Source organism: Triturus cristatus, chromosome 6, assembly GCF_964204655.1.
Source record: "Triturus cristatus chromosome 6, aTriCri1.1, whole genome shotgun sequence".
In the NCBI taxonomy this organism is placed as follows: domain Eukaryota; kingdom Metazoa; phylum Chordata; class Amphibia; order Caudata; family Salamandridae; genus Triturus; species Triturus cristatus.
In genome coordinates, this window is record NC_140589.1 from 498659380 (window position 1) to 498686914 (window position 27535).

The 27535-nt window shown below is 48.9% G+C and overlaps 1 protein-coding gene across 1 annotated transcript in view; it reads right to left on the minus strand.

The window, feature by feature from the left end:
- Window positions 1-27535, minus strand: part of LMBRD1 (LMBR1 domain containing 1) — a 701604-nt gene that overhangs the window by 491001 nt on the left and 183068 nt on the right. The window contains exon 5 of the mRNA XM_085610906.1: window positions 11749-11816. Coding sequence (XP_085467032.1) covers window positions 11749-11816 — 68 coding nt within the window. The remainder of the gene's footprint in view (window positions 1-11748; window positions 11817-27535) is intronic.

A 27535-nucleotide genomic window follows, 5' to 3' on the forward strand; every position in this document is an offset into this window, starting at 1 on the left:
CTCACACACCTAGTCAGTCACCCAAAAAATCAATCACACTGCCATTTACTCACATATACAGTTATACACACCACCTCACTTATTCATACAGATAGTAATACATACTAACTCTCTTCTACAATCACTGACACTAGCACACACTCACCCATACAGCCAATCTCACACTCACTCTCGCATAGTCACATATATACTCCAATGCCCACATATACTGCCTTACACATATGCAGTTAGTCACCCATATACAACTCAGACATCCATACACTTACCAACAAAGCCATACACATACTCACTCAACCATACCGACGCAATCATGAACTCATACACCCAGGGATTCACCCCCTCATACATCCAAGCAGGGAGTCACACAGCCCCTCACCGAGTCACACAGACACTCAGGCACCCATACAGGATCTCAGACAACTAATCAATAACCCGTATAGACACTCATATACCCACTCACCAACCCATGCAGCCACTTGCATGCCAACTGATAGGCTGATACACACATTTAAACAGATTATTCACTCACCTATACATTCACTAAGACACGTTTAATCACTCACTTATACAGTTAGTCACGCACCCACTAAATCATCCATACAGATACTCATACACCCACTCATTCTTATAATACACCTTGGCGTATACATATAGATAACATTCTTAAACTTTTTAGAAACACTCACAGGATGATGTCATGAGTGATGTTATTTGAGATGTCATCAGTGATGCCATGAGTGATGTCACTGACCATGTCATGAGTGATGTAATATGGACGTCAAACGCTAGTTTAATGACCTGTAGATCAAATTACAGTGTCCAGAAAATCACAATGCCAGGCTGTATACTTTCAGAATTCATATGGTGTGAAATATGCTCATCAGAATCATCTTAACGCATATCAAGACAATCGTAATTTCTGGGCTGCTGGTGTGCCTATCAGTGTCAGGCCGAGCACCCGGTAATCACTGACTGCCTATTACTCCCGCTATAACAACGCCGAGAAACTACATTTCCCAAGATGCTCAGCTCGAGGCACAAATCACGTGACTCTGATGCTGGGCGCATTTCCGTTATCTACGCCACCGGAAGAACACTCAGTGCTGGTTATTCCCTCAAGCTAAGAGCAGTCACGGCGTTCCGAGAAAGCATTAACCCGACGGCCAGCAAATCTTGATTCCAGTATCAGTACCGTGAGTACTACCCAGCTTCGTTGTTCCCGGTCCTGATTCCAGAGGCCTTCTTCATCCCCGTTCCTCTGTTGGTGAGATCTCATTTCCGAGTCTCGTGCAGAGGAACGCACGTTCATGGTTTTCGTCCCGTTCCTCTGTTGGAGACCTCATTGCCGAGTCTCGTGCAGAGGAACGCTAAAGTGTTTCGTTGTCTACATCCCCGTTCCTCTGTTGGTGAGATCTCATTTCCGAGTCTCGTACAGAGGAACGCACGTTCATTGTTTTCGTCCCGTTCCTCTGTTGGAGAGACCTCATTGCCGAGTCTCGTGCAGAGGAACGCCAAAGCGTTTCATTGTTTTCTTCCCGCTCCGCTCCTCTGTTGGCGAGAGTGCGGTCCCGCATCTCTTGCAGAGGAGCCTCTCCCGTGCTCCGGGCTTTCCAAGCTGCCCTTCACTCTTCATGCAAGAAAGGCATCACGGAAGGTCATTGGTGAGATCCCCGGCGCATCAAGATACAGTACGGTACTTCCTAGCGGGAGACGTCACGCATCAATCATTAGTATTGGGTACTCAGTTGTAGTGAAGACTGGGGCTCTGTAAAAACGTTATTACAGTGCAAACCTTGCCGGCGCCCACATTAGTTGCTACTCACTCAGGTAGAGGAAAGACGTATTTCCATATCGGGTGGTATAACTATTGCATTCTCTAGTCCCAGCATTTATGTACATATTGTGATGCACGATTCCTGCTGAATGAATAACAAAATCATTTGCTCGTTATCTATCCTTTTTGCCTAGTAAAGAGAGATATAAGGAGTATAGAAGGTCAGTGTTGCTCTACCTCCTGGGTCATATGAGTCTTCGGGCTAAACCAGTGTAGTCCTCCTCTTCTCTCTTCAGGCAATACAGCTACGTTTTTCTTCTTTGCAGGTAGTGTGAAACACTAGAGCTATTACTCACCTGTTAGACTGTATCTGCTGCTAGAGACTGTTCTTCAACAACAAATATTGATTGTGTTCCTTGCTCTTTGCAGATCTCCTTCCCTGCTGTCCCTACCCTTTCCTTCCCTCGCTTGACTACTTCACTAGTCCGAGTTATTCTCTATTCCGGACTTGGGGAAGTCAAGAGGTGGACCCCATTAAGCATCAGCACAGCTCCGAGGAAACCAGGAAGATTGGAACGTGACAATCAGATTTACTGAAGCCAGAAATCACCCAAATCAGTTACAGTGCTGGGCCATCAGTAAATATGTCCATGGAGCATGAATATAAGTAACTATTTTGGTGTTTTGGCTCAGGTGCCAGGCCGTAACAGGCACTGGTAGAACAAAAGCCTGGTTGTTGCAATCTCCTGTTCTCAGTACAGGAAAGGGACAGCCAGGCGAGTTACAGATAGAAGGGATACCATGGATTGTGACCCTTCTAAGGTCCAATGTGCAAGGGAGCCAATGAGGGCACATCTTCATCTCCTTTTGCTCAGCTGCATTCATTATCCTTTTGGGCCAATTTCCACTGCACAACGGAGACTGCAGGTTAAATCAAGAAGGCAAGCCCAGCACACATTTTTGAGCATTCCCTCCCCAACTATCAGGACTAATGGGAAAAACTGAACTACAAAACAGGAAGCAGGTACTATGCACCTTTTACCTACTAAAACAAACACACTCAGCCAGATGTGGCAGGGGAAAGAATTGGAAACTTTTAACGACTGGGCTGTGGATGTTTGGGACAATACACTAGAGTGCTAACACGCTTTTAGATACTGACAGTTTGACATAAACATGTTGAGTTTTTAAAAACCTCTTCTCGGGTAGGAAGCTACCTGGCAACAATTTCTTTTAGTTGTACGACTGTTATGTTTGCCGCTCAGTTATTCACCCATTTCTCCAATTTATTATTTTCCTTCCCTCCCAGTTCCTTCGGCTCCACTGGTTAGAGAAAAGCAAGGTTCTCTCTTTATTCATGTTTCTGTGGTACTGTAAAAATTTGGAACCACATTGGACGCATGCCCCTACCCTGCCGATTTTGACAAATGACAAATGCGGTATGTACAAGTGTTTTCGTCATGTTTAACCAATGAATTCACCGTATATATATATAATACTACATATTGAACCCTCGGGTTCCATATTAGAACAGTAGCCATTTTTGTGGTTGCCCTCACATAGGCTGTGTGCTAAGGCCATGCCTAGGCCTAAAGGACACGTACACCTTCTGTGACTTCTCTGTGACCTGTGCAAACTGACTCCACTGCCCGAGGTCAGCCCTGTCCGGCCGGTTCCTTTTACTGCGGCCAACTGGGATAAGCATCAGGGCCCGAGGCATCATAAATTCCTTCTTCCCACACGAACCCTGACTAATCTCTTTCACATCTGACTCTGTTTCCTACTTTATGGCTTGTTTTACGAGCAGGAGGTGCCCGTTTTATTGGGGTCTGCTGATATCTGATGAGGGTTCTGAGCCTTGCTGGGTTAAATGATTGAGGGCTGAACGAACTGAAATGTGGGATTGTCATCATGACTCTGCCTTTTCTTTGAAGCCAAAATATGTGAATAACCACTTGTAAAACAGGGGCGGTGTTGCCCAAAGCGGAATATTCTGTATAAAAGAGAAGACTGTTTTTTGTTCTGGAGACTGCCTCATTCAGTTGCTAAGGCTTCTGTGCGACGTAGTCTCACTCATTTGAGTTTAATAAAGATGTCTTTTCATATTTCAGCTTCTTTGCCAAGCTCTTTGTTATATTACCATGAGTATGAAATTTTACAGTACCTCATTTCCTGCTAAAGTTGCTTTGCGCCTACTTCCAACAATCGAAGGCATCCAGGTCAGTAGAAGGGTTAATCATGGTCTCATCCTCCCTGGAGCGTCGCAAAGTCCACTGGTGCTGGGTTACCAATCGCTTCAGAGAAGGCTCCTGAACCGCCTTGGGACTCATTGCGCGACAGTCAGGTCAGGCCTTGGAGTCATGGCTTGGCTCCAGGCATTAGAGGCAAACCAGGTGGAGGTCTGTCACAGACATCTGTATGTGACAAGAACCACAGGATTGAAACCTCACAGGCTTTTTTCTCAAAGATATGTTTATTAAATTTTTGCAACAGACAATTCGAGATAGTGCCACACAACATCCCACGCAGGGGAAGTGGACTAATTCAGCATAAGTAGACAGATTGGAAAAGATGCATTATCCAATACACTCAAGCTCCTTCCTTAGAGAGTGGCCCAGTTAACGGATGCAGTGTCAAAATGTAAGGGAGCTTGGAGTCAATCCTTGCTGGTCCAATACGAGAGCGAGCACTGTTATAAGGGTGTCAACCTCCTATTGTGACAATAAATTCTCCATGCCCTCTGAGTGAAATGTGTTACGTGAAATGAGCGTAAAGTCATACAGAAACGTACCTCAGATGTAAACTAACAGAAACTAAAAGCAAAATAACCCCCCCACCGAAACCCACCCCCACCCTCCCTGTGGTGGCGGCAACAATCATAGAATGCTGGAATCACATGACACAAGAACTCCAATCAAAATTGAAAGAGATGAAGGGACCTTATGGTGGAAGGACAGACAGCTGCTGGGAGGCCGCGTGAGAGGAAGGAAACTAGGGGGCCCCATTTGAATTCAAAATTCTTATAGTCATCTCTGAAGATGTCAGACATGCGCTCTAAGCTAAGCAATTTCCATAGGCGAGCGTGCCAAAGGGAAATAGACGGAGCCGCCTTCCTCTTCCAGGCGGCAGCCAAGGTGATCTTAGCTGCTCCAATACAAAGCCACATGATCATTTTATCAGCCTCAGCCCGTGTCTGGTGTTCTAGGGAAGAGTCACAAAGCCCCAAAAGGACACCTGCCATGGTCTTGGGGATGGGGTATCCCAACATATCTTTTATGTGTGCTAGTATTTCCTCCAAGAAGGGCCGAATAGTTGGGCAATCCCACCATATGTGTTGAAAGACTCCAAGTAGCCCGCATCCCCTCCAACATCTGTCAGAGGTGGCGTGGAAGATCAGTCTCAACTTGGAAGGGTGCAGGTACCAGTCCATCATGGACTTCAAGTGCGCCTCCCTGAGTTCTGCGGAAAGGTGTGTTATCAGACCACACGTGCGTCCATTCTTCATCTGAAATGGGACGATGTATCAAGTCTTCCCACATGGACATATAACGCGGGCGTGGGGCTAGAGCAGTTTTAAGCAGGAAGCTATATAAAAAGGAAATTACCCCTTTCATAGAGGATGTCTTAGTGAGGAAGGCTTCAAATTTTGTGAGGGGTCAAGTGGCAGCCTCCCTTACTTGAGGGATAAGGGCCCAATGCATCAGTTGAGTATAGTGGAATTTTTCTGTATGCCCTATTCCATAGTCCCGTTCACAGTTGTCAAAAGTGAGAGGGTCGAAGTTATGGAACAGGTGTGTCAGAGCTAAACAACCTACCTTTCTCCAGGCGTCAAAGCGTCCCTCATGCAGGGCTGGGGGGAATGCCGGATTAAAGTGGAGCGGTGTAAATCGGGAGGGGAACGAAGTCCCCCGGGCATCACCCGAGACAGAATCCCACGCTTTTAAGGTGGTGCGTGTGGGAGTGCTAATGTATTTTTAGGTCTGTCCCGTCTGGGGCGCCACACTAGATCCCAAATTGTCCTCCCCGTCACGCTGCGGTCCATATGTAGCCAATGTTTTTCGGACTCCCCTTTCGACCATTCTACCAGGACTCTCAGCTGCGCCGCTTTGTAATACAATTGAATATCTGGGAGTCCATCTCCCCCTTCCTTACGAGAGCGACGCAGAAGAGAGTATGAGAAGCGAGCACGTCCCCCCTGCCAAATAAAGCATAGGATCATGGCCTTCACTTTCCGGAAAAAGTCACACTCTATCTCAATAGGCAGGGCCTGAAATAAGTAGAGGAGCTTAGGCAGAAGGGTCATTTTAACGGCGCGAATTCGACCTAGCCAGGAGAGGAAAAGAGGTTTCAATTTCATAAGTTCCGCTTGGATACGTGCAAGAATGGGGGGAAATCGGCGGCATAGAGCCCCTCAATTCTTGGCGTTAATTGGACACCCAAGTATTGGATGGAGGAGGTAGCCCACGACAGCGGAGTAAGAGACTGGATCTTGAGAACCTCTGCTGGCGGAAGGGCGAGGTTGAGTATGTACGATTGGTCAAATTTATTTTAAATCCTGACACCATTTCAAAACGCTCAAGTTCCGATTGTAAGTGAGGGAGTGATGTAGCAGGCTCAGAAAGGGACAGAAGGACATTGTCCGCAAATCGGAAAATTTTATGGGACTCACCAGTGAATGGCAATCCCAAAATTCCGGGGGTTGGACCTAATCGCTATCGCTAAGGGTTCTATGCTGAGGGCAAAAAGTAAGGGTGAGAGTGGACACCCCGTCTGGTGCCTCTAGAGTGGTGAAAGGAGGATGATTGCACCCCGTTCACTACTACCTTGGAGTGAGGGTGGAGGTAATTTGCTCTAAACATGGTGAGAAATTTAGGTGAAAAGCCGAATGCCGTAAGTGTGTGGAAAAAGATAGGGCCAGTCAACCCTATCAAAGGCTTTCTCAGCGTCCAACCCAACTAGCACTGCAGGGATTTGGCGTCTGTTGGCCTTTTCTATCAGGAGAATAATTCGACGGGTATTATCGTGTGTTTGACGACCTTTAATGAAGCCCGATTGGTCGGGGTGGATGAGGTCGGGCATAAGGTCATTCAGACGTTTGGCTAAAATCGAGGAATATAATTTGGCGTCCAAATTTAAAAGGGCAATCGGTCTATAAGAAGCGCAGTGTTGGGGGTCCTTCCCCGGTTTGGGTATCGCCGAGATTACGGCTTCTGACATGGTACCGGAGGTCGTACCTTCGTCCGCCATAGTGTTAAAAAGACGTGAAAGATGAGAGCTAAGGTCTGGAGCAAATGTCTTATAAAAAAGTGCAGTGAAACCGTCCAATCCGGGAGTCTTGAGGGGCTTCAAGGTTTTAATGGCCGCGGTGACATCTTCCACTGTTATAGGAGCAGTGATCAGGTCATTCCACACAGCAGACACCCGGGGCCGAGGCAATGATTGGAGGTAGTCCCGCTGGGCGGCCGAGTCCAAGGCGTTCCCAGCATAGAGGTGTTTATAGAAAGAACCAAAGAGCTCAGCTTTGTCCTCATCTTTGTGCATAAGTTCCCCCATTGGACCCCTGATTCCACCTATATAGTCCCTCTCTCGCTTATCTTTCAATTGTCTGGCAAGGTGTTTACCAATTTTATTGCCCTGGGTGTATGAGAGATGTTGTAGTTTGAGAAGTGTGAATTCCGCTCTATTAGTATATATAGCCCTGAGTTTGCCTCGAAGTGCAGTGAGATGTCGTAGCGTTTGTCTAGTGGGGTTTAATTTATGGGCGCATTCAGTAGAGGTCAGCTCCGTTTCTAATATCTCTCTTTCGCTAGCACGCTGCCTATTCAATGCCACGTTGAGGTCAATACATTCCCCCCTGACAACAGCTTTAAAGGTATCCCAGGTGACAAAGTCAGACGTGTCCTCCGGTCTATTAATAGCGAAAAAATCAGTAATGATTTTCCTCAATTTGGAACAGGACTCCCTATCTCGAAGAAGTGAAGGCGGAAAGTACCATCTGGGAGTAGTCGGGGTGTTCCCACACCAAGTGAGACTTATAGAGACTAAGCTATGGTCCGATACCGATAGGGGGAAGATTCTGGCATCCTGTAAGGCACCTTGCAGGGACTGGTTAATAAAGATGTAGTCAAGCCGAGAGTATGTACGATGTACATGTGAGTAGAACGTATAATCTCGGGTCTGCGGAAAAAGCATGCGCCAGGCGTCTAAAAGTCTCAGGTCATGTAAGCGCTGTTGCGTTTCCCCTGAGAAAAAGCCCATGTCGGAACGGTGTGCGTGCCTGATGTCTAGGTCTTTCTGCCATATCAAATTAAAATCCCCCATAAGGATTAGTGGACCCTCTGCAAAATCTGTCAATTTCCCCAGAAATATGTGTAAAAAAAACGTTTGCCCAGTATTGGGAGTGTATACTACTTCGAAGGTGCAGATTTTCCCTCTCAAGCGCCCTTTAATCATGAGCCAGCGACCATCTTAATCACTCTGAACTCCCCACGGTTGAAATTGTACGGAAAAGCGAAACATGAGAGCCACCCCCTATGTTTCGTATGGGCTGAGGACCTATAAATTAGTGGGAAATGTTTGAGTTTGAGGCGCGTGTCTTCAGCTCTAGCTAAGTGCGTCTCTTGTAACGCCACAATGTCAAGGTGGTGGTCGATAATATATTTCCATACTTTGTGGCGTTTTTGGGAGAATTAGGTCCCTTAACATTCCAAGTACCAATAATAACCGGCATTATGCCATGGATAAAGAACTACCGCGTTCGTCAGGCGTCAAGAGCCCCCCTAGGACATCGGCCCCAAAACGTCTGCCGGGCGACATGTCAAACCAGTTCTCGCCAAGTGTGTCCTCCCAGAAGTCAGATAGCCCCCCCCCCAGTGCAATTGGTAAAAAGCCGCCACCACTACCCTCCCACACCCACCCAATGACCCCCAGAAAAAAGAAAAAAAACATGAACAGTAAACAATACAAACATTACCTTTGGTCCCCCGTGGGGTCAAACAGATGCTTCAGGGATCAGGGAGGACAACAGGTCCGAGGACCCCGTCCATGCCTGTCCCGGTGGATAGTCCAATCGAAAGCATATTTGTGCGGCTACATGAACAAGTGAGAAATAGCAAGCCTTACTATGGAAGGAAACATGAAGCACCAATGTGAGTAACAGCCTGTACTGAGAAACAAAACTATCCTCTCCTAACAAACATACTGTAATATAGAGAAAAGAGAGAGGAGGCAACATTAGTCTTACGTATAAAGTCCACAATCTCTCCTCGTCCTGCACCAGTGGTAGAGGCCACAAGGGCAGAAGCAGCAGTGGGGCTCAAAAGCAGAGCAGACTCAGCATACCCGGAATGAGCCGGCCCCCGCCGCCAGACACCAGAATCTCTAAAGACGTCAGTCGTTGCGGCAGTTGGAAGGGGGTTGAAAGGTTCAGACCATGAGGTAGACTAAGAAGTGATCATCGATGCCCCCTGCGCGACCCAGCAGACCATGCGAAAGTCGACGTAGAGCCTCGGGAGGGTTCTCCAGTCTTACTTTGGGAGGGGGCATCCTCCTCAGAGGTGAGGCCCAGAAGATCCAGTCCTTCCTGCAAATCGGTAATATGGCGCCACTTGTTTTGAAATTCGAAGTAGAGACCAAATGGGTAAGTCCATCTGTACCTAATCTTATCGTCGCGGAGCTTAGTGGTAATTGGCCTGAGAAATTGTCTCCGTGCAAGAGTAGACGGTGCGACATCCTGATTTATGGTGCAAGTATGGCCTTTGAATGAGATGGAGTCATTTGTCCTAGCGGCCTGAACAACTGCTTCTTTGACTTTATAGGAATGAAATTTTGCTAGGATGTCGCGGGGTCGTTTCTTCTCACCATGTTGCAAAGTCCCCACCCGATGCACTCTGTCTAATTTTATTTTAAGAGTCTGTGGGGCCAGGATTTCTGAGAAGAGACCTACCATAAATGCCTCCAGGTCAGGCCCTTACGCGCCCTCCTCTAGGTCTCTGACCCGAATGTTCTCCCTCCGTGCCCTGTTCTCGAGGTCCTCAGTCTTAAGCTGCGCCTGATGCAGTTGATCCTTAAGTGAGCGAACCTCATCTCGACACTCAGAGGAGAGTTGCGCTTGTTCCTGGTGTTGCGTCTCGAGGTCAAGGACCCTAGTGCCCACATCTTGTTGCAGGGAGGATAAGCGTTCTGTCAAATCCGATCGCAGTTGCACCATGGAGGATTTGATGTCTTGACTGATGTCGCTGCGCAGTTCCGATTTGAAGTCCTTGAACATGGCGAGGAGGTCCGCTTTCGTGAGGGCCATCGCTGCAGAGCTGGCGTCCCCGCGCAACGTTGATAGTTTGTCCGAAGTCCCGAAGACCTTGCTCAGTGTCTTGCTTGTCGTCTTCTTAGGCGGCATATGGCTTAGACCCCCTGTGGCGTGCAGGTGGAGCAGGGGTAGAGTGAGTATGCGGGTGTTCCGTGAAAATGCAACATGAAGAAGTGCCTTAAATGGTGACCCCGGCACTATGAGAGCTCATCCCAGGAGACTGATGGGGGTTACCCCTCGGGAATATGTCTATGCACGCTACTGATGTGGCCACGTTGGCGAGGCACGGGCAGGTATGCGCAAATGCTCCAAGGAGCAGATGAAGCCTTGCAGAAACACTCACCCAGCCTAAAGTGATCAGGCAGAGGAACCTTTAGTGGGTGCTTTTGGGCTCCAAAGCAGGATCTGATCTGCAGGAGCGGGGCCCGTTAGTGTAGAGGAGCTCTGCGAGAGGAGTCCCTGTGGAACGGGGGAGGGGCATAGGCGCAGCCCCAAACAAATCTCAGCGAGGAGTAGGGTTCCAAGTGATCAAGGCAGTCGCATTAAGGCGCCCACTCGGTGGAAACAGCAGAGGTACCGCTCCAGCTACAGTCTTAAATGTGCTCTCCACCATGGTGACAGTGGGGAGCTCTGAGCATGAAAACGCCGGTGCCAGCGGGAACCGCCATGAAAGGGAGTACAGCCGCCATGATGAAGTCAGGGAGGCGCGGCGTTATACAAGCTCAGCCCCATCAGAAAACAAAAATCACCGCCACTATCGCCCCCGCTGCCGCCGCAACTTCAAAGAAAGGTCCGCACCTCATATACGGGGCTCTGCCGCCTCCCCGCTCGCTGGAAATCAGGAAAGGCTCCGGGCACCGCACTGCTCATGCCACCATTTTGGCTGGCGCTGACTCCTCTCTTCCCGGCAGTTCGAAGCCCAACCGCGCAGTTCTCGGGCAGATCAGAGCACTCGTACGGCGCCCGCTGCCGCCTCACATCTTCCCACGTTGGCCAGTTCTATTTGCGGCATTTCCAAAGGTCTGCAGCAGCGTCCTTGCCCACCAAGACAGCACGTGGACCGGGAGCCGAGTCGGTCTACGTCTGCTCAGCCATCTTGCCCGGCCACGCCGCCACCTCACAGGCTTTTAAGGTATATCTTTATATGCACAGTGGGAACAAAAGCTCAAAAAGATGTAAAAAAGAAATAGTCCACAAATTGGACTGAGGTAGCTCTCTCTGGACCTAAACTGATGACGTGGAAAAAAAAGAAATGATGTCAGCGAACTGGGGGTGGCGCCTATACAAGTACCCCACATGTCACAGCCAGCCCGGCCAACGACGAAGCAAAGCCGATCGCCACCTCCTACCGATGAACAGAGGTACTGTTCGAAAATTTCCAGATCCAGTCAAACACCTGGTGAATATTCTAAAGTAAATCTCGATCACTTACCTGTTTTCTGAGTAATATGTTCATGACTCATACTTAAACTTGTGCCAACTTTCGCTTGATGTGCTGATAAATACCTCAAGGGTTATGCATGTAAACCTTTCCATGCCAATGTCAGGCTTTTGTGCCTTTCCCTTACCCTTTATTCCACTTGAGTCTCTACCAAGTCATTTTCCTAGCAGAACAACTTTCTGGAGAGTTTCACTGACAAAAACTTTTATAAGGTCTATGTATACTTACCCAATCACAAGAAGACCCGAACAAACCACCATGAATCCAAATGTGTACTTTAGTGCATTTTTTATTTGCTGTTTGGAGAAATAAAGAAAAAGTTCAATAGAATGTTTTTCCCTAAAGTAATTATTGCAAACAAGCTTTAGGTACATTAGCAGGAATGAATAATCCATTTTTTACAATGATAAGCAAGTAGATAGTTAGACATGTATAATAATAATAGATTTTGACAGCAGAGCAAATCACAGCCCAACTAACCCATAATAACACGTTGAACCTTAAGGCGAAAAAATTAGTTCATTTCGGAATCCGGTGACGTTCCCAACTGAATTAACACTATGGGGTGTCTCTCAACCTATTCTCATCTCTGGACTACTTTATCGAGTGCCTCTACTGGACAGTATTTAGACTCAATAACAGAAGAGGAGACTCTAAGAAAGCAGAGGCCAAAACATATTAGACTTGGGTACCGGTATGAGATTGAAGCATGATCTACTGTGGAGATGCACACACAGCAACAATCTCACTAAATGTTCTGGAAGATGGACTTCCCTGTTATTTTTAGGGAGGCCTAACAGACCCCACCCCAAGTTTAATTGCAAGTACCCTTGCAAAAGGCCTCCTGCACTGTACAGGTGCAAAGGTTCACTGGAACATAGCACTGCTATCTGACCTGAGCTAGTTTTGTGTGACTGTATCCCTAGCTTGACCTGAGACTTGGCAAAGGTCAGTACTGCACTGCCATGAAACCAAATGCCAGTGAAACGAAATTCATTCCCATTCGGTGAGAACTTAGAGAGAGTCAGCAGAACTGCTCTTGTCCCACCCAAAAGATCCAGAGAAATACAAAGTGTAGGGGGGCTATCTTGTGGCCTGAAAATTCTGTACCCAACTCGTGGTTGGTTCATGCAAGGGCAATGTTCTGTCATGAAGACGCATGCTGGGAACTAGGTATTCCCTCCATACAAATGAGGGAACCCACCTTAGAGAACGAGTAGATGTTAAAACAGCTCCTGCCCAGTCAGTGTTACAGTACCCTTTTATGATACCAGAAAGCACTGAAAGGAAAAAGAATACACCGTTTTTCTCAACTGTCTACATTGAAAGTTTATTATGCAAAGTTGTGCCCACTGTCAGTTTCCATAATACCCAGAAATGCACAGCACTCTGTATATTGCCCACTGTAAAAGTTGGAGTGTTAATTGATGGGGTGAGTACCCACCTCAAGTAATAACCACAAAACGTGTCAGGATGAACCACTAAAGTAAGTAAATAAACCTGAGCTCAACCACCAGGTAATTATGGCACAGAGCAGAGAGGTTTAACTTCAACGCAATGTGTACAGTAGTTATGCAGTAACAGACAGTAATAAAAATCTAAAACCAATTTTGAAAAGTATTGTAAGTGTTCATAAATAAAATGGCATCAAAACAACAAAAAAACAATAAGGGAAACTGAAGTTGTTAATTTTTTTAATAGAAAGCACTAAGCACCAACTGCAGTTATCGGCCACGCTTGACTGGCACCTAGGCACAAGTTAAGGCAGACTGTGGTGGAGCATGGCTAGTTACAAAAAACAGGTTAAAACCAGTCAAAAGTTTTCCCTTCAGTCTTAGTCTTGGAAATGGAAGCCAAAATTCCTCCGCAGGGCAAGGCAGCATGCAGTTGCCAAAGAGGGCTCCACAATGTCAGACAGCTGTTGAACGAGGTCCAGGTGATGCGTTTGACTTTGACGGGAAAGCTCTGAGCAGGAGAAATTTGAGTCTTGCACCCAAGGTAGGTCCCTCGCCAACCAGGTTCTTTTGCTGCCTTCGCCAGGAGAAGATGTCTACCTTTGGATTTAGTCACTTTTTGGAGCTCTGATTCTTCCAGCGGAACTGTAGCCAAAGACTACAAATTTTCCACCAGGCCAGATACCTTTTCTGCTAGGTCCCGCTGAATCTAATTTGCTGCTGTGGAAAAGCTTCAAGTGGGAGCATCCTGGATTTTTGACCCAGTGGCAACTCACCTTTGTCGGATCGGCTTGGCAGGCTGGTCGCAGTCCTCCTCAGTTTCTGGAACCCAAAAGGCTTCTAAGTCCCAGATTTCAGGAGAATATAGGAGGAGTACACTTTGACAGAAGTCAAGGATCCAGGACCTGGGAGGAGGACTTGGGGGATCACAAATCACTTCAGCGGAAGGCCAGCAGCAGGGTGCAAGGCAGGTTCAGTTGGAACTGGTCAGTTAACCAGTTGCAGGTAATGGCCTCTTGTAACTTATTGTGTCCTTGTGCATGTCCAAAGATCAGCCGTATGACCCTTGAAGCCTACATTTGTGTCCTGGGTACAAGAGGGAGAGTAGGATAATCTTCTATGCTCGTCTGAAGTCGCAGACAGCAGTTCCAGTCCTCATCTGTTCTTCCACAGGTCCCTCAATTGTTCTGAGGAGTGTACTGGGGATGCCACATTTATGTCGGACACCAGCCTCTTGAGGGTGGGAGAAACTCCTATCCCCTCCCTATATAATGGGGAAAGTTCCCAGGGCTAACCCTACTAACCTTAGCAGCATTTCTTCTGTGCCCTACTGCAAACAATCCCACAGTGCTCCTCCCCACCTAAAACCATGATGGCAGAACGTTTCTTTCGCTGTGCAGAGCTCCTGTGCCCACACCAGAGGTGTGACCAGGGAAATGGGCAACGCCTCCTCTGTGGTAACTCTAAACCAGTTCTGGAGGCAGCTCCTCTAATCCTCGTATTGGGGCCTGCCTGATTGGGGAAACAAAGGAGGGGCCCAGCCAAGGTATCAACCAGCAACTGGCAGTGACAGAGTAGATATATTTGAAATGAATCAAGTTCCTCGGCACAGACCAAATGGTTATCCTGCGAGAGAAACAGGTCCCCTCCACACACCAAACACCTTTTTGCTGCACTGGGTGCAGTTTTCACACCTCATCAAGGGGGCTATTCAGCTACCAGGTGACAGTTGGAGCTCATACAGATGGGGCTCCACAGGCGAGGAAAGGTAACTTTATAAAGTACCTTTTCCAAAATATTTAGTAAAAATCCGACTTCACCAGTGAATTGGAGTTTACTAAATATTTCAAAAAAAAAGTTCAAGATTTAAATTTGTAACACTTTCCTGGGCGGAGATAACTTTATTAAATGTAATATTGCATCTGCATTCTTTCTTATTAAATAGCCAGCCTTGCTAGAGTGAAACTAGCCGTAAGACCTTCGTCACTGCATGGACATGTATAACATTAACTTTTATATGTCTTGCTTGGGCCATCTGCTAATATCCCTACTAAATCTGCCATCATCCGACTAATTGAGGGAGGCCGAGGTGCTGAGACCGCAGACAGAGCTGTACGGTACAAGAAGGAGACCTGCAGCGGTAATAGGAGGGCGGTGCCCGCGAGAAAAAGGAAGGTAGCGGTTGCACAGAAACATGGTGTCAACTGCGCTCTGAGGCAGACCGTGACAGAAGACGCGCCCGTCACGGGCGAGCTCACGGACAGCCTCCTCAGCAAATCGACTGCGGGCCCACTCCGGAGCAGAGGCGGCACCTGAATTAGCACTGGAAACTCCAGTAAGAGCAGGGAGCGGCATACAAGGCTGTCAGTAGTCGCACTGGCCTAAAACGAAACTGCGGCGGTGCACACCAGGCCCAGTCACGCATGAAGGCAATCTGGGCCCTGCCGACATACCCAGACCTGAGGAGAACCTGGAGATAGCAACACCAGGGAGGCAGTGTGCCACAGTGGCGATCACGCAGCAGCAAGGGGGTACGAAGCCAAGGCGGTCAGACAGGAGTCTGAATGGCCGGCCCAGAGCCAGATGGTGGCGGCGAATATCAGGCTCCCCTTACCAGAGACACCCGGAGGGCTCTGCATGTGACCTTGTGGCACCGCGAACTGGGCGAGTCGATCCGGGGCCTAAAGAAGACACCAGACACCCAGAGTGGGTATGCCAGATACGACGACCGCAGAATAGGGAGCGGGAAAGAGGCTCCCCCCCTCCAAAAACAGAAGAGGGGTTCCTCTGAAAAACACTACACACTTGAGGGGGGCGGTCAGAATCTAAAGAAGAAAAGTACCAGCCACCGACATTGCGTCGCTAAAAGCCCCCCCCCCCCTCACTCACTGAGAAAGTACAGGCCCCAACTGATGGTGCGATCAGCACCACGATGGTGCGCAACATGGGCCCAGGCCGAGCAAACCAAATTGATAAATACACAGTCGCGATAAGCCGAGACAGGGGTGCAGTGGGCCCCCCGCCACTGCATGAACCAGAGAAACAAGGGCCAGATCCTTCACTGAAAGATATAATGAGGGCGATAACAGACCTACAAAGCACCCTTGAACCAAAACTAGACTCCGTAACAGAGGAGGTTAACATCCTCAGGGTGGACTTAAGGAAACTGGCCAAGAAAACGACTACTGCTGAAGCGAATATAGGGGGCCTCCAGGTTAAAACCAAACGCCTTGAAAAGCAGGTCACAGTCCTGACAAAGCAGCAACCAGACATCACAGCCCGCCTGGAGGACTAGGAAGGTAGGGCCCGCCTTAATAACATTCAGGAGGTGGGAATGGCAGAGGGGGCCAGAGGGCAGTCAGTGGAACTCTTCCTGGAGGATCTGATCAGCCATACCCTCAAGCCAACACTACTGTCCACCTTCTTCTCTGTGGAGCGAGCACACCTTGTGCTGGGTCCAGGGTCAAGACACAACGGATTACAATCGCGATAGAACCGGGTATGCCTGACACAAAGGGAGGACTAGCCAATGGCCCAGTGTGGTTCTTGAACGTAAATGGTCCTGAGGAACAAGGTCAAGTGCACATTGGTCATCCAGCACATTAAATGCCATGCTCCTGACGTGGTTCTACTCCAGAAGATGCACCTTAGAGACAGCCATTATAAAGCCCTGGACCGCTTCGGCTACAGGCTGGCGGCTCACTCGGGGTACTCGGGAGGGTCTCGGGGTGGGCACCCTAGTTTGCAACTCCCTGCAACTTACAATTCATAGAATCTGGTGCAATGACGCAGGATACAGGGTAGCCCTGATCTGGCGGTTGGGAGTGTTGCCCCCTGTCCCTATGCTCCATGTATGTGTCACCCAGGCTGCACTCGGCCATACTCCCGAAGTTCGGTGCCCTGCTGCTGGAGCAGCCCCCAAGCACTCTCTTAGTGGAAGGTGATGCCAATGCAGTGATGGACCAAGAACTGGATCGAACGAGTGCTGCGGGGGGGCATGCTGGTGGGCGGGTTCTCCCAGACTTTCTAACAGTAATGGGGCTAGTAGACATATGGAGGGCCCATAACCCACAAACAAAACAATTCACATATTATTCGGCATTCCATGGGTCGTTTTCTAGAATAGGCTACCTACTCACACAAGAGGACGTGGTGGGGAACTTTGAAATCTTGATGCACTTGACAAGAGGTATCTCAGATCAATCCCCCGTGAGTGACACGCTCAGGGAACTGGCTATTAACAGAACAGGATTCCCTAGGATACACCCCTGGTACCTCCGAGACCCTGAGCTGAGAGAGAAACTAGACGATGGAGTGGATGTATTTCAAAGAAAATGAAGGGACGGTGGCTTCTCAACTGACCCTATGGGAAGCGTTCAAGACTGTATTACAACAGCAGGCGCAGGAGCTCAAACAGGGGGGGGGGGGAAGAGGAAAGAAGAGGCATCTAAAATCCAGACTCTGGAGCGCGTAATAACGGTACTGGAGCGGGAGGTGGCTGAATGCGGGAAAACAGACTTGAGACAAACTAAATCTGCAATAGGAGGACCTACAAGCACTAGCCGACAATGCGGCACGGGCGCATTCACTGGCCAAACAGAGCCAGCTGCATGACGTTGGAGACAAAGCCTCCAAGCTACTGGCTTGTCGAGACAAGACGGATAAAGAAAGCTCATGGATCACTTTAGTCAGAGATGGAGGGGGCACCCTTCATACTACCAGTGCCCAAATCACAGAGACCTTTGCATCCTATTATGAAAACCTAAATGCCACTGCGGGCTCGAGGTCAGACCAAGACTGTGCAGAATTCCTAGTTGATTTTTCGCTCCTGACACTAACCAGTGAGATGCGCAACACCCTGGAGGCAGACCTCAATGAAAAGGAACAGTCTACGGCTCTGGGATCTCTAAAATCCGTGAAGGCCATAGGCCCTAATGGTCTACCGGTTGAACTATTTAAAGGCCTAGCTGCTAAAATTACATGACCAATGCTTGAGATGTTTGAGGAAGCCAGGGAGCTGGGCTGGCTTCCTGCGGACCAGCGCACGACCACGATAGTGGTGATGCAGAAGGAAAAACCCCCAGAGAGCTGCAGCTTGTACAGGCCAATTTCCTTATTAAATATTGAAGCGAAGGCACTGACCAAAGCCCTAGCGAATAGAATTACCGCCATCCTCACGACCATTATCGACATAGATCAATCGGGCTTTATGTCGCACAGAAGCACTCCCCACAATTTACGAAGACTGTACGGAGTTTTGAACAGGACGGCAGCCCCTTTGTTTGTGCAGTCCGCGCTGATGGCGTTACATGCCTCAATGGCCTTTGATAGCATAGAATTACCCTATTTATTCGTAGTGTTGTCCAAATTTCTGTAGCTGGGTGAAACAGCTGTGCCAGGGTCCACTCGCGAGAGTGAGTTAACGGGGCGCTGTCACGCCACTTCTCGCTGGGCAGGGGAACCAGGCAGGGTTGCGTTTGCTTTGTAACTGAAGCCCCTGGCATACTGGATTAGAGGATACCCAATGACATAGGGTATACAAGCACCGGGTGGATGGGAAGAACGTATCTCCTTCTAAACCGATGACATACTCCTGTACTTGTCGCAGCCCTACTACTCCATAGCTCTAGTACTCCACATTCTTGAGTTGTTTGGAAGCTATTCGGGCTATACTATAAATTGGACTAAATCAATTGTGCTGCCCCCCTCGGGTCCTGCCCAGAGACTACCAGCAAACTGCGCAGCTACATTAGTGGAGGAAGGATTTAAGTACCTGGGCATATACTTAACGCGGAGCCCTCAGACATTTCTACAAAAAAACCTCTTCTCCCAGCTACAGAGATCCTGTGCTGACGCGATGCATTGGCGTATTCTCCCACTGTCCTTGAGGGGCAGAGCCGCACTATATAAAATGATGACTCTGCCGCGCCTCCGATATGAGTTACAAAGAACAAGTTACTTACCTTCGGTAACGATATATCTGTAAGAAACATTAGTAGTGATAGATTCCTTACCTTAGAATTACCCCGAGGTGTCAGACTGGATCAGGAAAGTTTTTGTCAGTAGTACTGGCGTCGGAATGTGGCGTTGTGCGGCTCCGCCTCCATCGTTGGCGTCGTGGTCGCCGAGATGACGTCGCGGCAGCTACTTAGACGCCGCCCTCGCGCGCCGACATCAGTTCTGTACACGACTTTCCGCGCCAGGAACGCAGAGCCATGCAAGATACTGACCACTGGTGCCTTGAACCTAGGGCCCTGAAAGGGATGACCTTAACCCTAGAAATCAGTTCGCAGAATGGGGAGGATGAGTGGGGCGGTAAGGAATCTATCACTACTAATGTTTCTTACAGATATATCGTTACCAAAGGTAAGTAAACTTGTTCATCTGAAAGAAAAACCTAGTGATAGATTCCTTACCTTAGAATAGACACCCCAGCAATACCAACCCCGGTGATGGGTCTGCGAACCAAGATCACAACAGGAAGTCTCAGAGAACAGAACGGCAAAAGAAGCCATCCCTCCAGACTGGACTGTCCAGGCAGTAATGCTTAGTGAAAGTGTGCAGCGAGGCCCATGTAGTTGCCTGACAGATGTCTTGTAAGGAGACACCACGTCCCAACGCCGTAGTGGCAGCCGTCGCCCTGGTGGAATGGGCGCGCAGCCCCAACGGAGGCTCCTTTTTAGCCAAAGAGTAACAGGCTTTCATTTTAATACACAAGACGACCCATCGGGAGATAGTCCGCTTGTGTACGGCCTGACCTTTCTTGGCGCCAACGTAGCCAACAAAGAGCTGGTCATCCACCGGAACTGTGCAATTCAGGTAAAAGGAGAGCGCACATTTTGGGTCCAGACGGTGGAGCCTCTCTTCCTCTCTAGAAGGATGCGGAGGCGGAAAGAAGGTGGGCAAAGTGATGGTCTGCCTGATGTGAAAAGCAGTGAAAACGTTTGTCAGAAATGATGGTCGGGTTCTGAGCATAACCTTGTTTGGATGGACAGACAGAAAAGGAGGTTTACAAGAAAGAGCCTGGAGCTCACTCACTCGCCTAGCGGTGGTGATGGCAACCAGGAAAGCAGTCTTTAGAATTAAGAGACGAAGAGGACAATTGTGAAGAGGCTCAAAGGGAGCGCACATCAAGTATGTAAGAACCAGATTCAAGTCCCACAGTAGCATCACAAGAAGAATAGGAGGGAAAAGGTGAGTAATGCCTTTGAGGAATCTATTTACAACAGGGGACTCGAAAAGAGAGGGGTGATCAGGGAGCCTCAGAAAGGCCGCACCAGCAGAAAGGTAGCCCTTGATAGTGCCCAGAGCAGAGCCCTGCTGGGCCAAAGAAAGAAGAAACCAAAGGACTTCAGAAAGAGGGGCAGAAAGGGGATCCACAGCCTTTGCTGTGCACCAAGCCACAAACTTGTTCCACCTGGAGGCGTATACCAACTTAGTGGAGGGCCGCCTGGCCGCCGGAATGACATTAAAACTTCAGGAGGCAAGTCAAAAGGAATCAACTGCCGCCGCTCAATCTCCACGCATGGAGGTGGAGACTAGACAGGTTCGGGTGGAGGACCGTCCCCTGCTGCTGCGACAGAAGATCCTCCCGAAGAGGCAGTCGGATCAGGGGATTGATGGTCATACTGAGTAGCTTGGGATTCCATACTCTTCGAGCCCAGTCCGGAGCCACGAGAATGACTTGAGCCCGGTCGCGCCTGATCTTCTTCAGCACTCTGGGCAGAAGTGGTATAGGCGGAAAGGCGTGCAACAGACCGCAACTCCACTTGTGACGAAAAGCGTCCCCGAGCGAGTGCCGCCTTGGAAATTCCAACGCACAGAACTGCTGACATTGCACGTTCTCTTCGTTGGCGAATAGATCTAACCAAGGCTCTCCCCACTGTTGAAAGAGACCTTACGCGACGTCCGAGTGAAAACGCCATTCGTGATCCATCATGCACCTGCGGCTGAGTTTGTCCGCCCTGGCGTTCAGTGAACCTGATGGGCGTTGAACCACGAGGGAAATGCCCTGATGTTCCAGCCATGTCCAGAGGCGCAGAGCCTCCTGACATAGGGTCCACGACCCCACCCCGCACTGTTTGTTGCAGTGCCACATGGCGGTGGTGTTGTGCGTGAACACCTGCACTACTCTCCCCTTGACAGAGGGAACGATTGCCTTCAGTGCAAGTCGGATCGCCTGAAGCTCCAGAAGGTTGATATGGAGCCGGGACTCCGCCAGAGACCAGAGGCCTTTGATCTTCGCTTCTCCCATGTGACCGCCCCATCCCAGGAGCGACGCATCCGTCACCACTGTGTGCTCCGGTTGGGGAAGGGAGAGGGATCTGCCACTGACCCAATCCCGGTTTGTGAGCCACTAGTGCAACTGTCTTGCAGTGCCCTCCAAGATCTGGACGGACTCGGACAGGTTCCCCCGATGCTGAGCCCACTGGAACTTCAGCTCCGACTGCAGAGCCTGCATATGCCATCTTGCATGATCGACCAGCAGGATGCAGGAGGCAATTAGGCCCAGCAGCCTCAGGGTCAGCATGATCGAAACCCAGGATAGAGGCTGAAAGATCGGAATCAGAGCCTGAATATCCTGGAGAACCCCAGCAAATGCAGGAGGTCAGCCGTAGTCTGGAGGTGGGAGACGACTGTCTGGGGCGATCCCGCCTTCAACAGCCAGTCGTCGAGATAGGGGAAGACTGGAACCCCTGATCTGCACATATGAGCTGCGACCACCGCCATCACTTTCGGGACCACCCGAGGGGCGCTGGTAAGGCCAAAGGGGAGCACTGTAAATTGAAAGTGCTCGTGGCCTACCGTAAACCGCAGGTAACGCCAGTGGGCCAGCAAGACAGGAATATGGAAATATGTGTCCTGTAGATCCAACGCTACCACCCAGTCTCCAAGGTCGAGGGCAGACAAGACCTGAGCCAGAGTTAAGATTTTGAACTTCTTCTTCCGGAGGAAGCGATTGATATTCCGGAGGTCTAAGATAGGACGCAGGCCCTTTTCCTTCTTGGGCACCACAAAGTAGTGGGAATAACAACCACGCCCTACTTCTGGCGCAGGAATGCGCTCGATTGCCCCCTTGGCCAAGAGGTCCACAACTTCCTGTTGAAGAAGTGCCAAGTGATCCCCGACATGCGGTGGTACTGGGGTGGCATGGCTGGAGGGGTAGTTTCAAAGGGAAGGGAGTAGCCCCTTTGGACTATTTGTAAAACCCACCTGTCCGTAGTGATGGTGCGCCATTGGGGGAGGTTATGGCGAATCCTGCAGCCCACTGGCGTTTGATGGGCCTGAAAAACCAGACTAGGAAGGTTTCTAGGCAGTGGTGGCCGGGGTGGAGGTTGACTGAACCACCCGCTAGCCCCCTGACCCACTTCGGCGGGTCCCACGTCAGCGGCCGCGCTGGGACTGTTGTTGCGCAGGCCTGTGGCTCTGAAGCGAATGTGTTGGGGCGCCCCTTCCGTGGCCACGAAAGGAGCAAAAGGCAGAGGAGGGCCAGTGGCCAAAAGGCCCAAGGGCTTGGCCGTAGCCCGTGAGTCCTTAAAACGCTCCAACGCACTATCTGCCTTGTTGCCAAAAAGGCGAATGCCATCAAAGGGCATGGTCATGAGAGTGTTCTGGACATCCCCAGAGAAGCCAGTAGTCCTCAGCGAGGCATGGCGACGGAGCGCCACTGTCATGGAAATCGCTTTGCCCAGCAAGTCGGCGGTGTCAAGGTCACATCGAATTGTGAACTTGGCTGCATCTCTCTCTTCAGCAATAGCCTGCGAGAGTACTGTCCGAGCCTCCGCCGGACACTGAGGCAGCACTTTCGCCACCGTATCCCACACAGAGTGGGAATAACGGGCCAAGAGGCAAGCGGTGTTCACAGACCACAACCCTGAACTGGTGTAAGAAAAAATCTTCTTTCCTAACTGTTCCAGTCTCTTGGATTCCCTATCCAGGCTCTCAGGGGTGGGGTGTTGGGAGAGGAAAAGGGGGTCACCCAGGGCAGGGCGATGGCGTCGGGCCACGTTCCTATCCACAGGAGCCCCTGTGTTGGGCCTGGACCAGGTGCCCAAAAGAACGTCAGAAAGTGCCTCATTAAAAGGCAGCATTGGCTCCGCAGAGGTAGCCGCCGGCTGAAGCACTTCTGTCAGGAGGTTAGTCCTGACGGCCACAGTAGGGAGTTGGAGGTGTAGAGCCTCGGCCACCCTACGTGACACCACTGCGTAAGTAGCACCCTCCTCCGAAGCCATGGAAAGAGGAGTGAGCATGCCAAGGTCAGGAGAGGTGTCAAGACCACTGGCTGTCAGGAACCTGGTGAATACCCTTACCATAGGGAAGTGTTCTCCCAAGAGACGTAGAGTAGTAATCAAACCTTCTACTGTGAATTATTGGTTTAATGTAAACTCGGCTAAAAAGACCATTTCAAGATGGCCACCGTGTTGCCCACAAAGTACCAGAGCCTCCGAAAATGACGTTCTAGCCTTGAAGGCTTTTCGGAATGATGCGGCTCGCGAGCGCGCTCAACTGCGCACTTCAATTCGTATCTGAGGAAGAGAAGTCCGAATTCGAAGCGCGCTTCTTTTTAAGTAGTTAGCGGAAGCGGCGCTTTCTCAAAGATATAATTTCACAGAGGGAATTATTTCCCTTTCAGGTAGGCGGAGTACTAGTGTCCTATTCTTATTTGGGGCATTGCTATTTCTGCACTGTGAGAGGCCAGTTGTTGAAGCCTTCCAGGAATTCTGAGAGTCCAAGGTTGGTGTGCCCAGATTCTTCACAGCCAAGTAAGCCAAGAATGTATCCTGCATCTGCGCTAAGGAGACTGCAAGTTTAGAGCAGCGCGTTTGCTTCTGTACCCTTCCTTCCTTGCGAACTTCCCTTTCCTTTCCTTCCATTCTATCCTTCCTTGTTCCGTTTTGCGCTTACCTTCCAGAAGCTATTTATCCACACAATATCACAAGGTGAACAGAACAAGGCTTCAGGAAGAGAGACTTCATGTGAGACCTTCATTGAATTAAACTTGAATTCTGAACATTGGATGAGAACCATATGAGATAGGTCTAGCTACCATTTAGGTAGGAGACGTTAATTTCCCAGTTAGTAAGAAGAAAGGTTGAAAGTTGTGATGTGATACTAATGTAGTGTCTTCTATATGTGTTAGGAAGCTGCAGTTCCAGGCCAGTAGGGACTGAGAGCCCTCAATACAGAAGAGGAGCCTATACTCCAGCCAAACCTGGTAGGATAGAGTAAGAAGTGAACTGTTTAGAAATGAGCAGGACTGTCATGTGTATTTGAATGCTTCTTTTCCCCTTATGTGCATTAGGAATCCCAGAAGACAGGAAAACAGAAGACAAGGGAATTCAGGTCCAGCTCGAGTGTCTTTCTCTTCTCTGTCCACTCCCCTTTCCCCCTGCTTAGAGCAGCTGCTAAACGCAGTGTGTTCTGAGAGTAAGGAATTGGGAATAAGCTTCTTCTGCCTCTGTGGAGAATCGACGGCCTGACAGATTGAAGTGACCACGACTTTACTCCACCCAGGCAGAATGGCGGAGGGTTTTAGTTTGAAGGCGTTAGAAGACATGTTAGAGAGAATTCAGCAGGATTTAGCACATCTTAGTGCTGATAATAAGAGTCTTAAACCAGAGATGGTAGCTTCGCGGCAGGAAACAATGATGCTATCCCAAAGAGTTAGTGAGATGACGTCCCCAGCTTTCCTCCTTCCATAGCAGATTTAAAGGGTTCCTTGCCAGATACTAATCCCCGAACTGTGGCCCAAGTTGTTCATTCGGTCTCCCCTCTTATTCCATTAGCATCACCCGAAAGGTTTAGCGGGGATCCTCAAAAGGCCCAACTGTTCCTCACACAATGTTCCCTTCATTTTATGTGTCGCCCAACCCTATTTCCAGACGCTCAATCCCGGGTGGCTTTCATTTTGTCTTATCTTAGTGGGGATGCCGCCAATTGGGCTATGCCTCTGGTTTCCCGAGATGATCCTTTCTTATATGATTTTGATCGCTTCAAGACTGAGTTTCTTCGTATCTTTGACAGGAGAAGAATTTCCCAGGCCAATGACAACAAACTTTTGGAACTGCATCAGGGATCCAAAGATCTCCTCACATACTTGACTCAATTTAACAAACTGTTGGTGGAAACTAAATGGCCACAGGAGAAGAGGGCTGCCCTGTTCTATAGAGGATTACGAGACGAGATTAAGGCTTGCACAGATTCCAAACCGACCTACTGATTTTACAGAATTGGTAGATTTAGTGTTAGAAATCGATTTTCGCTGCGCGGAGCGAAAAGGAGAAAAGAAGTCTAGAGATTTCAAATGGAATTTTTCACGTTTTGATAGACCTAGAGTCGAAGGGAGTAAAACTAATGGAGCCACATCAGAGAGTGAACCAATGCAGATAGGAACGGTGAGGGGTCGCTTAAGTAAAGAAGAAAAAGAGTCGAGGAGAGCAAAGAAATTATGTATGTTCTGTGGAGCAGCAGGACATTTCGTGAAAGAGTGTCCAAAAAGACCCAAGCCTGTTGTGCCGGGAAACTCTTAAAACCATCTGTAGGAGGAGCCGCTCAGATGGCGAAATGTGAGAAGAAATTTCCAGAATCTCATTGTATAATGAACACCCTTCAAACTCAAGCACCACATTTGATTTTACAGATGACGTTGACGTTCCGTGAACAAGAAATCACGGGAGTAGCCATCATGATTGACTCAGGAGCTACTGGGAACTTCTGTGACATCAAGTACGCGAAGAGGATGGGAATCCAAGCGATGTTAAAGGAAAAGAAGGAATTGGTTCGAGCAGTAGATGGGACCAACCTCTCTTCGGGTCCCATCACCCATCACACGGAGCTGTTAGAATTGGTTCAATCAAATGGACATCGAGAATATCTCCAGTTTAACCTGATTGATGCCCCACAGTTTCAGATTATTCTGGGTATTCCGTGGCTCTCCACTCACAATCCGACTATTGACTGGGAGAATCGGACCATTGAGATGACTTCCTTGTTTTGTTCTGAACATTGTTTCTCTTCAGACGAGAAGAATGTTGAACCTTCCACGACCACCTTGTTGTCTTACGGAGGGGATTCCATTGGGCTTGTCGAGTCTATTCAGGTTCCGGATGAATACAAGGAATTTGGTGATGTGTTCAGTGAACGTGAAGCGGAACGATTGCCCCCCCCATCGCTCTTATGATTACGCCATTGACCTCGAACCCGGGGCCGTTTTGCCCTGCAGTCGGATATACGCACTAACGGAGGCCGAGAACCTATATTTGAAGGAGTATTTAGATTGTTACTTAGCTAACGAGTTCATTAGACCATCCCAGTCTCCGGTCTCCTCCCCATTATTCTTCATTCCAAAGAAAAAAGGGTCTCTGAGGACTTGCATCGATTATCGAGCAATCAATAGAGCAGTGATTAAAAAGTGCTATCCTTTACCTTTGATTTCCGTTCCTTTGGATCAGATCAAAGAGGCTCAGATATTCACGAAATTAGATCTTCGGGGAGCTTACCATCTTATCCGTATGAAGGAGGGCCATGAGTGGAAGACTGCCTTCAGAACCAAGTACGGGCTCTTCGAATATCAGGTGATGCCCTTCGGGTTGTGCAATGCTCCTGCAGCCCTTCAACATTTTATTAATGATGCCATGGGAGATTTGTTGGATAAGGTAGCGGTGATCTATTTGGACGACATCTTGATTTTTTCTAAGAACCCACAAGAACATGCGAGGCATGTGAAGTTGGTCCTCGAAAGACTTTGACAACATCAGCTCTATGTAAAATTAGAGAAGTGTGCTTTCAGTGTTCGCACAGTAGAGTTTCTGGGGTTTTTACTGTCGCCGGACGGAATCACCATGGACACAAAAAAGGTGAAGGCTGTGGTAGAATGGCCATCACCCACAGATGTTAAGGAGGTACAGCGATTTTTGGGATTTGCCAATTTTTATCGTCGAGTCATTCAAGGTTTTTCTCAAAAGATTCTTCGCATCACAAGATTGTTAAAGAAAGGAGAAAAATGTCAATGGACGGTAGAGGCGGAACAGGCCTTTGTCTATCTCAAGACCAGTTTTACATCGGCCCCAATTCTCCTTCATGCAGATCCTTCTGAACCTTTCTTTGTTGAAGCGGACGCCTCAGATCAAGCCATCGGTGGAATCTTGTCTCAGCGACACCGATCTACTGGACAATTACATCCAGTAGCTTTCAGGTCGAGAAAGTTGAATGCAGCCGAGCAAAATTATACTATTGCGGAGAAAGAACTGCTAGCAGTAAAGGATGCTTTTGTGGAATGGAGGCATTATTTATTAGGAGCCAAGCATACGGTCACAGTTTTCACGGATCATAAAAATCTTCAGTTTCTGAAATCAGCCAGAACCTTGACTCCCCGTCAACTACGTTGGTCCCTTTACTTTGCCGACTTCGATTTCGTCATTACGTACCGCCCAGGCAGTAAGAATGGCAAAGCGGATGCACTGTCCCGAATTCAAACAGAGGCCACAGAACATCTGGTGGAACCACATCCAATTATTCCTGAATCCAAGATTGTATGCACTCCTAGTTTCACGAACTATAAG